Raw genomic sequence first — 11000 nt, 5'->3', positions numbered from 1 at the left:
ATTAGTGGTATTTGCAGTATTATTTCAAGAAGCATTTAAAATTAAATGATGATGACCATGCAGTTACTGTGAACTCAGGTTCCAAGTTGGCTTACTTAGCCTTGATGAATTTTGTGGGTGTCTTGTTTTCATTTAAGAGGTAAAAGAAAAAAACACTGGAATAAAAATGTATTGATTGAATGCATGTTGGGGAAAAAATGATTTAATAAAATCCTGAAAAATTAATATTGAAGAAATCATATCTTACTGTATAGAAATCAGTATGATTGTGAGTGTCTTTTGTTCTCATATTTGTTGTAAGACAAAAACACATCCAGTGGTCCATTTACCCCGGGGCTTTTCATCCGTTGTTTCATCTAAAATCATGTAAATGTCTCATTTACTTAATATCTGTGAGGGGTGAAGTCTTAGAAAATCTGTTTAGATTCATAAAGTTACAAAAGAATACTGAAGTAAGAATAATTGTCGATAAACTGTTGAATAATTGAAAATGTATGCACACCCGAGGTGTAACCTATTTGGGTCATGGCCACATTATCACCTCAGGGTGCAGTAACTTTCAATAATTCATCTGGAGTCAATTACTGAACATTATAACAACTCACACAAACTATTAAGCTATTTGAAAGCGTCACTTTAGAATGGTGGTTTGTTTCTAAGCAATTATTGGTCATACAAAAAGAGAGAGAGAGCATACTTTCTATACGTTTAATAGAAATTGTGTATCATTTCTATGGAATTTAGTATGGTTTTCTAGTTCTTTTTCCATAGTAGCCTATGCTACAGATTATGGCAGTTTAAATAATGTGGCAAAGTGATAATGTGGTCAAAAAACCTGAAACTAGTTCATAGTTATGCAGTTATAGATCATCTGTTCAGCAATGTTGGAGAATGTCAAACATGAGGCACACTATTGCCACTTTAAAAATGGGTCAAATTTAGGCGTAACCTATATGTTTACCGTTGAAACATATACTATTTTAAATAGTTACGTTTAATAACATTTTTCAATACTTAAAAAAATATATATGTTGAGTATACACTGTCACAAAAAAATGGTTCTAATGTGTGTTATTTAATAATATTTTCTTTACTAAAAATGGGTCAAAAATCACCGTAAGTCTATCGAGGGGTTGATGCGGTAGGGGGCAGTGCAAAGCAATATGAGCCCATTTTGTCAACAAGAAGCAGAGCAGGCGTCGGAAGTGACGTGAAATCGCATTGTGGTTTGTTGATGTTTGTGTCAAACTCTCGGTCGGTCGTTGTTACGAAAGAAAAACCTCGAAACTAAAAGATTTGTGACGACCTTATTATTTCACCGACACCTCGTATTATGTCAGGACGGGGGTGATTATACGTGCATCGAACAAACTGTTTATATACAAGTTTGAAAGCTCGTTTATTCTCCGTGTTGTAACACATAATAAACACAAATCACCGCAAGCTGGCCAGCGATGACAATCCTCCCAAAGAAGAAACCGGCCTCTACAGCCGGTGGCGGTGATCATACGGACGAAGCGGACAGACGAAGCGGCTCTGAGTCGCACCCTCATCCCCTCGCAGGACGATCGGGGTCCCGACCCAGGGCCTCTCCGCCTCCGTGGACATACCAGGCCACACCGCACACGTCCAGAGAGGAGCGGCGGATCGAAGCGAGCGCTCGCCCACAACAGGCCTCCCCACAGCCCGGTGCCGCTGGAGCTCCGGTCGTGCAGTGCGAAGGGAGCTCGAACTCGGCTGTGGTCGCAGGTCGTGTCGAGTTACCCTGCGGCGCAGGTGGTGTTGGAAGCTGCTGCTCGGGACCCGGACTCAGCAAGCGGAGACGGCAGGCTGTCTGCTCCAGCGGTTTGACAGGTGGAGGAGGTAGAGTGGGAGGAGGAGGAGGAGGAGGAGGGGGCGGTAGTCCAGTATCGGAACCCGAAGAGGGAGCTGGAGGCAACAACAGTGAGGATGAGTATGAGAATGCGGCCAGACTTCAGCTTGTGGACCCCGCCACGGTCGAGCAGGTTCTGGATATTGACAGTTTTCTTACTAGACTGCTTTCTGTGCCAGTTTGAATGACCCATCAAGCATGCTGAGAGCTAACTATATAATAATTTAGCCCAATAAAATTCAAATGTTTGAAACTGTGCCTTTAAGGGATAGTTTACCCAAATGCATTAATTTTCGCACCCTCCAAACCTGTTTGACTTTTGGTTGTTTTGAGTCTTTTAAAGGGATAGTTCACCCAAAAATGAAAATGCTGTCATCATTTACTCACCCTCACGTTGTTCCAAACCTGTAAGACTTTCGTTTATCATCGGAACACAAATGAAGATCTTTTTGATAAAATCTGAGCTTTCTGTCCCTCCATTGACAACTATGCAACTACCACTTTGACACTTCAAAAAGTTCATAAAGAGATCGTAAAACTAATTCATATGAATTGAGCGGTTTAGCCCAAATGTTCTGAAGAGACTCGATCAATTTATATGATAAACTGAACAGATTGAATTTAGGCTTTTATTCACATATAAACATTGATCAGCAAACATAAACAGAAGCACAACCGAAACTACTTGAGAACAAACCTTATTGGTTCTTGCGGAAGCTCAAACATGCTGCGTAACACGAGAATGAACCTCATTGGTTCTCACACATCAAGCAAACGTTGATTAATGTTTTTATATTTGAATAAACCGCTCAATTCATATGGATTAGTTGTGCAATCTCTTTATGAACTTTTTGAGACATCAAAGTGTCAGTTGCATAGCTGTCATTGGAGCGACAGAAAGCTCAGATTTTATTAAAAAAAAAATCTTCATTTGTGTTCTGAAGATGAACGAAAGTCTTTGGTTTGGAACGACATGAGGGTGAGTTTAAGTAATGACAGAATTTTCGTTTTTGGATGAGCTAGCCCATCTCTTTAATTATTACAGTTTTGGTTCATTGTTTATCTTCTAGTTAAAGCCTATATCTACCACATAAGAAAAAAAAATCATAATTATGACATACAGTCTTAGTTTTTGACATAAGTCAACTTTTTGTCACAATTATGACAAAAATCCGAAATAATGAACTTGTGACACAAAATCAACATAACCCTACATTAATCCCCACAAAAAAACTGAAAGTTAATGGTGACTGATGTTTTCATTTACTCTTCTGTGGAAAACAAATGATTTTAGAAATTCATATGAGCTTGTAATGAGAATGAAATTTCCATTTTCCCATTCCAATTAATCTTAAATTGTCCAAACACTTTTTGGGGACACTGTCTGTTTTGGAAATTGGAAAAATGACATGTATTCATTGTACTATAATACACTTTTTCTTTCTTTCTTCTTTCTTTCTTTCTTTCTTTCTTTCTTTCTTTCTTTCTTTCTTGACCTACAGCAAGAAGAATGGTTCGAGAAAGCCTTAAGAGAAAAGAAAGGCTTTGAAATAAAAAAAATGAAGGAAGATGGAGCATGTCTTTTCAGAGCAGTTGGTAATATATATATATATATATATTTATATATAGCAAAACATTTCATTTTGGTTATTTGCTAAGGCACCATTTGAAATTTTAATTTAAGTTTTTTAAGTGTAAGTTTTTCATGTAATATTTATGTTTTATTTTAGCTTTATTTCAATTACATAAAATGATTTCAATAGTTTTAATTAAGAATAACTATATATTTATGTCTTTTTAAAAAAAAATTTAAGCTGATCAAGTTTATGGGGACCAAGATATGCATGATGTGGTACGGAAGCAGTGTATGGATTACTTGGTGAGTCAGTTAAATTAATATTCAAGAATAAATTAATTGGCTTGGAAATGTGGGTTTGCCTCTTCTTTTAATTATTGACTGATGTGCCGTTTTGATTAATTGTTTATGCTTCAATTGCAGACGAAAAATGCGGATTACTTTTCGAGTTATGTCACAGAGGATTTCACCACATACATTAACAGAAAAAGGAAGAACAACTGCCATGGGAACCACATTGAGATGCAGGCCATGGCGGAAATGTTCAACCGGCCGGTGGAGGTTTACCAGAATGGTGCAGGTTAGTTAATGTCTGTTGAATTCCTGCCATCTAATAGGCTGTCTGTGGTATATTTTAGGATAGAAGAAGAAATACGTTTTTAATATTATTTGACAAATCCCGTCTTACAGAGCCAATTAATACGTTCCACGGCATCCAAGAGAACAACGACGAGCCGATACGTGTCAGTTACCACAAGAACATCCATTATAACTCTGTGGTGAATCCCCACAAGGCCAGTGTTGGGGTGGGGCTGGGCCTCCCCTCTTTTAAACCGGGGGTAGGTGTTGTAAATAAGACACATAAATTCAAGTATTTATTTATATGAGGATTTTACTAATGTGCTAATGTCTGTTATACTGTCTCTTTGTAGTACGCTGACCAGAGTCTCATGAAAAACGCTATTAAGACGTCTGAGGAGTCTTGGATTGAGCAGCAGATGCTGGAGGACAAGAAGAGAGCATCAGATTGGGAGGCCACCAATGAGGCCATCGAGGAACAGGTGGCCCGTGAGTCCTACTTGCAGTGGCTTCAGGACCAAGAGAAGCAAGCGAGACAGGTATGAAACCATCCCACGACCAAATCAAAGCAAGTTCAAGCAAACAACTTTGACAGACTTCCCTCTGCTTTTCCATTCAGCCTCGTAAAGCTAGTGCCACCTGCAGCTCTGCCACAGCCGCCACATCCAGTGGCTTTGAGGAGTGGGGATGCAGGTCCCCTCGCCAGCGCAGCTCCGCCCCCTCTCCAGAGCATCCAGGCCCGGCTCACCCCGAACCCCCCGTCAAACCCCCCTCCCCAGCAGGAGCCTCACTGGTTCTTCCCAAACCCCCATCACCATGTGCCCCAGGTCTGTATGTGAATGTTTTCTTTACTTGCGCTAATGCACACTTCTCGTTTACTAACCGGTTCCCTTTCAAGGCGGTCACTTCGACATTACGTCATACTGACGTATATGGGAACTCCTCCCCTTCTCCATTTTCACTGAAATCTTATAGATTAACGCCAGCTGGAGACAGCTGGCCAATTGACGCAAAACATGCAAATGCTGACCGGTCCGCGGGCAGTATAAAAAGCATGGGCGCGACAATTACGTCAGAATCTCTTTCTTCACGCTAGAAGTCTTATCTGAAGTCATCGTGGAAGTTGCAATGGAGGTTACTCACCACGTTTCCTCCCCGCATCCGATGGCTGCTACATGCCAGATATGTGCGGTATCGACTCGCTCTACCCAAACAAGGATCTACCGAGGCCGCACTCACGGACGACAGGCATACGTGCTGGTCTACCGGTACGCGCCCTCATAAACCCGGGCATCAGCAGGGATGAGGCCCACTGCCGCCAGCGGCCGCTGGTGGGCCCTCTCACGCCCAAAGAAGAGTTAACAGTCGTTCCCCCCTGTGGCCCAGTGGCGGAACCCGAAGCCTTCGCGCGAGAGACCCGTGTTCGATCCCGGCTCTCGCAGCAGATGCATTTTAACCTGCCCGTCGCCTCTCCGGTCCTTTTCGCGGGCTCGCTAGAAGGACTCGACGCGATAGGCTTCGTCGGAAAGGATACTTTTATTATTTTACTTAGCTCGGTATCTATCAGCCAAGCTACTTCAAAAAGATTCCGTCTTCACGACGTCCTATGGTAAGTCATGCGAAGACGCATCCAGAGAGACGAGGCAAGGCGATGGCTCTGTGTCTAAAGGCGCGAAAGTGGTCATTTCCCCCTGTGGTTCAGTGGCGAAACCCAAAGCCGTCGCACGGGAGACCCGTGTTCGATCCCAGCTCTCACAGCATGAAATTTAGTCTCGCCGCGGCCAGACATTAAACCGAAACTTTTGATCTCTATACGGTCCAGCCTTCCTCGATGTCTCTCTTCGTCGGCACCTCGTCCCGCCTAATTCGGCTACAGCCGCCAAAACGGTTCGAACCCGAAACGAACCGGATCTTCACCGTTGGCAGAGGGCGGGACCGGGAATGTGGCGACACAGGCCACGGAGAGCGCCGCGTCAGGACGCCCCGCTCTGGTAATGGAGGTGCACAGCTTACAGCTTATGTCGTCAGGCTGCCCTGTATCCTTCAGTGCAACTGGCCATTCTGATTTAACCACGTATCCACAGTTGTTGTCGCTACGCCACTGACGCTGTGTTTATGTTCAGACTACACACTGGTATGTGATATGATTTGTGCCGTCATATATTGCCCTGTTTCTCTCAGTGCGAATGGCTATTCTGATTACCACGTATCCACAGTTGTTGTCGCTTTGCCACTGACGCTGTGTTTATGTACACACTGCACATTGATATGTGCTATGATTTAACTGTTATGCCCTTATATATTGCCCTGTATCCCTCAGTGCATCTGGCCATTCTGATTTAACCACATAATCGCAGTTGTTGTCGCTACGCCACTGACGCTGTGTTTATGTACACACTGCACACTGATTTGTGCTATGATTTAACTGTTATGCCCTTATATATTGCCCTGTATCCCTAAGTGCAACTGGCCATTCTGATTTAACCACGTTTTCACAGTGTTGTCGCTAAGCCACTGACGCTGTGTTTATGTTCACACTGCACACTATATGTGCTAAGATTTGCGCCGTTATATGCTGCCCTGTTTCTTCAGTGCAAATGGCTATTCTGATTACCACGTATTCACAGTTGTTGTGCGATAAAATGACGCTGCGTTTACGTGCACTCTACACACTGATATGTGTTCATGATTCATGCCGCTATAAATTGCCCTGTATCCTTCAGTGCAAATGGCTATTCTGATTCACAGTTGTGCGATGCCACTGACGCTGTGTTTATGTACACTGATATGTGTGTGTTATGCTTATGCCACGATATTGCCCTGTACCCTTCAGTGCAACTGGCTATTCTGATTACTACGTATTCACAGTTGTTGCGTTGCAACGGACGCTGTGTTACGTACACACTACGCACTGTTATGTGTATGATTTATGCCATTACATATTGCCCTGTTCCTTCCTTCAGTGCAAATGGCTATTCCGATTACTACGTATTCACAGTCTTGCGATGCAACTGACGCTGTGTTACGTACACACTGTACACTGCGTTATGAATTTTACCGTTGTTGCCCTGTATCCTTCAGTGCAAATGGCTATTCTGATTACTACGTATTCACAGTTGTTGTGCAAGCGACTGACGCTGTGTTACGTACTCACTACACAGCGTTACGTGTTGGAATTTATGCCATTATATATTGCCCTGTAATTTTCAGTGCAAATGGCTATTCTGATTACTATGCAGTACGTATTCACAGTTGTCGTGCGATGCAACTGACGCTGTGTTATGTACACACTACACACTATGTGTTATGAGTTTTGCCTTTGTATTTTGCCCTGTGTCCTTCAGTGCAAATAACTATTCTGATTACTACGTATTCACAGTGTGGTGCGATGCAACTGACACTGTGTTACGTACATACAACCCACTGTTATGTGTAATGATTTATGCCATTGTATATTGCCCTGTGTCCTTCAGTGCAAATGGCTATTCTGATTACTACGCAGTGCATATTCACAGTTGTCGTGTGATGCAACTGACGCCGTGTCTATGTACACTCTACACACTGTATGTGTTATGATTTATGCCGTCGTACATTGCCCTGTATCCTTCAGTGCAAATGGCTATTCTGATTACGTACACAGTTGTTGTGCGGGGCAACTGACGCTGTGTACACGCTACGCACTGATGTGCTATGTTTACGCCGCTAAATATTGCCCTGTATCATCAGTGCAACCGGCTATTCTGACTTACTATGTATTCACAGTCGATGTCGCGATGCCTCTGACGCTGTGTTTTTGTACACACTAATGTGACTATGCTAACGCGTTGCCCTGTATCCTTCAGTGCACCTAGCTATCCTATCTAACTGTGCATAGTCACAGTTTGTCGCTACGGCGACTTGCGCTGCATCTGTGTCCACACTGAAGCGTTATGCAGTTATGTTGCTAACGTAACTGACCATTATGTGAACTGTGCATATTCATGCAGTCTCGGTCGCTTCGTCGACTTGCACCGCATTATACACTCAGATGCTTGATATGTGCACACTGATGGGTAATGCTGTTATGTTGCCCTCTATCCTCAGTGCAACATCCAGCTATCCTATCTAACTGCATATTCAGTTCTGTCGCTATGGCGACTACACGGCACGTACAAGGACGTGTTTTTGCTATTTTGTTGCCCTGTTTCCTTCAGTGCAAAACTAGCTATCCTAATCTAACCGTGCATATTCACAGTTCTGGATGCATGTACGTAATCGGATGTGTTATGCTGTAATGCTGCCCTGTTTCCTTCAGTGCTGCTAGCCATCCTAATCTAACTATGCATCTTAGTTTCTGTCTCTACACAGTCTCTGTTGCTACAGCGACTTACGCTGCGTTATGTACATGCAAGGATGCGCTATTCCTTACTCACTTGTGTTATGCTGCCATGTTGCCCTGTATTTCAGTGCAACTAGCTATCCCAGTCAGACTGTGCATATTCACAGTCTCCGTCGATACGGCGACATGCGCTGCATTTATTTACAAATGGGTGTGTTCATGCAGCGGTGTTGCCTTTCAGCCTAATACGGAGCTAACTGCGTGTATTAAGTTGGCGCTACAGCGACCTATGCTGTACGTGCATGTGCTACGCTGTTATATTGCCCCGTTCCTATCAGGGCAACTAGTTATTCTGTGCAAACTCATATTTTCACAGTTGTAGCTACAGTTATGACTGTGTTTGTTTGCTTACTGAGGTGCTATGCTATTATGGGGCTATTTTCTAATTGCGTATATTCACAGTTGTCGTCGCTACGGCCACTGACACTGTGTTTATGTACATTCAGTTATGTGTTGATTGCACTTCTGTACGTTGGCTGTAGAACATCGGCTATGTTCTACAAGGTGGCACCCCAGCCCCAAGCTGTGGAACCTTCTTGTGTGTCCGCTGCTGGGTCCTTAGTTGAGCAAGACACTTCACACTGACAAGTGCTGAGACGAGCTCTCCTTGAGATGGCCTTACCACCGGCTCTCGCCCCAGCGAAGCACTTGGAGACTTACGCTCATTCTAGTGAATGTTGTCGCATTGTCTCGGACCTGATGACTGCAGCGTCACTCTCAGTCCGATGCCAAGCTACGTTCCGAAGTCGCTTACGCCGTTCGGAGCACAGGTTGATCCCTGCCCGCCTTATCTGCTGAGTTTCAGCCTCGCATGATGCCGATGCTCAGAGTGATGTTGGCCCTGTAAGGGATTTGTGGATGTACGTGGATCACTAGGCAGCAGTCTACCAGCTGTTTGTGTGCTTGGTGGATGGTACTAGGGACGTGCTGTTTTATACAGAGACTTGGTATGCTGGCTGTCTTCTCAGAACACATTCGCCAGGGTTCCAAGTTTGATGCACCACCTTAGCGTCGTGGGTTCGGTGAGTTTTTATCAATGTACTCATGAAACTTACCACCAGCTGTGCAGTAGTCTGTGTTGCAGAGTTACCATTGCTGCTAACTCTGGGTTATGACTATAAGGTTACATAGCTGTTTCCACATTACGCAGTAGTTCCAACGTACTGTTAACTCTGTGTGTGGCTTAAGGTTATGCAGCTGTCACCGCTATGCCGTCGACACTGTGTTAGCTCTTGTGCTCGAGTGCTTATGGTGTTGTGCTGCCCTGTCCAGTGCAGCCTTCGCCTCATTGCAGTGGATGCGCAACTTGGTAAGCCGGAGCAGACGTTGGTCTAATTTCGCCTATCAGTTTTGAGTGCTCCTAGCGGCGCTGCTGGCTTAGAACTGTTGTTCCTGTGGGAGTGTAGCTTGACCCCGTTCAGGGCTTATCTTCACTGCGCTCACGGCGGAATTCTATACAGTTCCCATATACGTCAGTATGACGTAATGTCGAAGTGACCGCCTTGAAAGGGAACGTCTCCGGTTACTATCGTAACCTCGGTTCCCTGAGAGGCGGGAACGAGACATTACGTCAACCGCCGTGCTCGCCGTTTGATCAGCTGTGCTAGCGTTCAGTCTTGATTCTGACGTAATTGTCGCGCCCATGCTTTTTATACTGCCCGCGGACCGGTCAGCATTTGCATGTTTTGCGTCAATTGGCCAGCTGTCTCCAGCTGGCGTTAATCTATAAGATTTCAGTGAAAATGGAGAAGGGGAGGAGTTCCCATATACGTCAGTATGACGTAATGTCTCGTTCCCGCCTCTCAGGGAACCGAGGTTACGATAGTAACCGGAGACGTTCTTCCTTGATTTCTTCTCAAGGTCCAAGTCACCAGTCTTCTGCCAACTCTTCCCTGGTGTCTCTCTACCCAACCCTGGGGTACAGGACACTAATGCAGGATATGTCACCTGCTGCCTTTGGTACGGCATTATACGCTTTAGTAGAAATGTTTGTTTACTTATAATTCATGTCTTTGTTAATTAGGTGGTTAATTTTTTTTAGGTTTAACAGATTGGGAAGATGATGACGTTCTGGCTTCAGTTCTGGCCGCTTCACAACAAGAATACCTCGATAACTTGAAGAAAAATGCAATGCACAGAGAATCTTCTCCAGACTGTAGTTGATATATTGGACAGCATAACTTGCAGCACAAACCATTGAACAGCTGCATTTCTTTATTTCAACACCATACAATGTTTCATCCTCACCCCTCTTTATAAATACCACTGTATACTGATCTTTCCCAGTTTTTTTCTTTTCTTTTTTTGCTAACCCATTTTCCTTCATGTCATTAAACTCCATGGACCTAGTTAGGTGCATGTTTAAATAAACATTGTAAAATTAATATTAAAAATATCATCTCAACTGTTTATTATTATCAGGTGTTTTCATTATTTGAGCACAATAAATTATACTAATTAGTATATGAATGTTGAAAATGTTGTGATCTTTTTCCCCCCTAATTTTTGCTATATAGACCAATGCAGCACAGCAAGCTGCAGGACATATAAAGATAATCAATAAACAATTCAAAATCATATGTTGATGTTTGTAC

General features: G+C 43.5%; 1 protein-coding gene across 1 annotated transcript; it reads left to right on the top strand.

Annotated features, from left to right (window-relative positions):
• Positions 1-1199: 1199 nt before the first annotated feature.
• otud5b (OTU deubiquitinase 5b) lies at positions 1200-10815 on the top strand. The gene is made up of 9 exons (XM_056251464.1): positions 1200-2006; positions 3376-3469; positions 3688-3752; positions 3873-4029; positions 4140-4288; positions 4382-4567; positions 4648-4855; positions 10267-10365; positions 10448-10815. Exons 1-9 carry the CDS (start codon positions 1455-1457, stop codon positions 10567-10569), a joined length of 1632 nt encoding a protein of 543 aa, XP_056107439.1. The 5' UTR covers positions 1200-1454; the 3' UTR covers positions 10570-10815.
• Positions 10816-11000: the final 185 nt, after the last annotated feature.

The sequence above is a fragment of the Rhinichthys klamathensis genome, unplaced genomic scaffold, assembly GCF_029890125.1.
Source record: "Rhinichthys klamathensis goyatoka isolate OS25496 unplaced genomic scaffold, OSU_Roscu_1.1 h1tg000082l_1, whole genome shotgun sequence".
In the NCBI taxonomy this organism is placed as follows: domain Eukaryota; kingdom Metazoa; phylum Chordata; class Actinopteri; order Cypriniformes; family Leuciscidae; genus Rhinichthys; species Rhinichthys klamathensis.
This window is presented reverse-complemented; position numbering and strand designations above follow the sequence as displayed.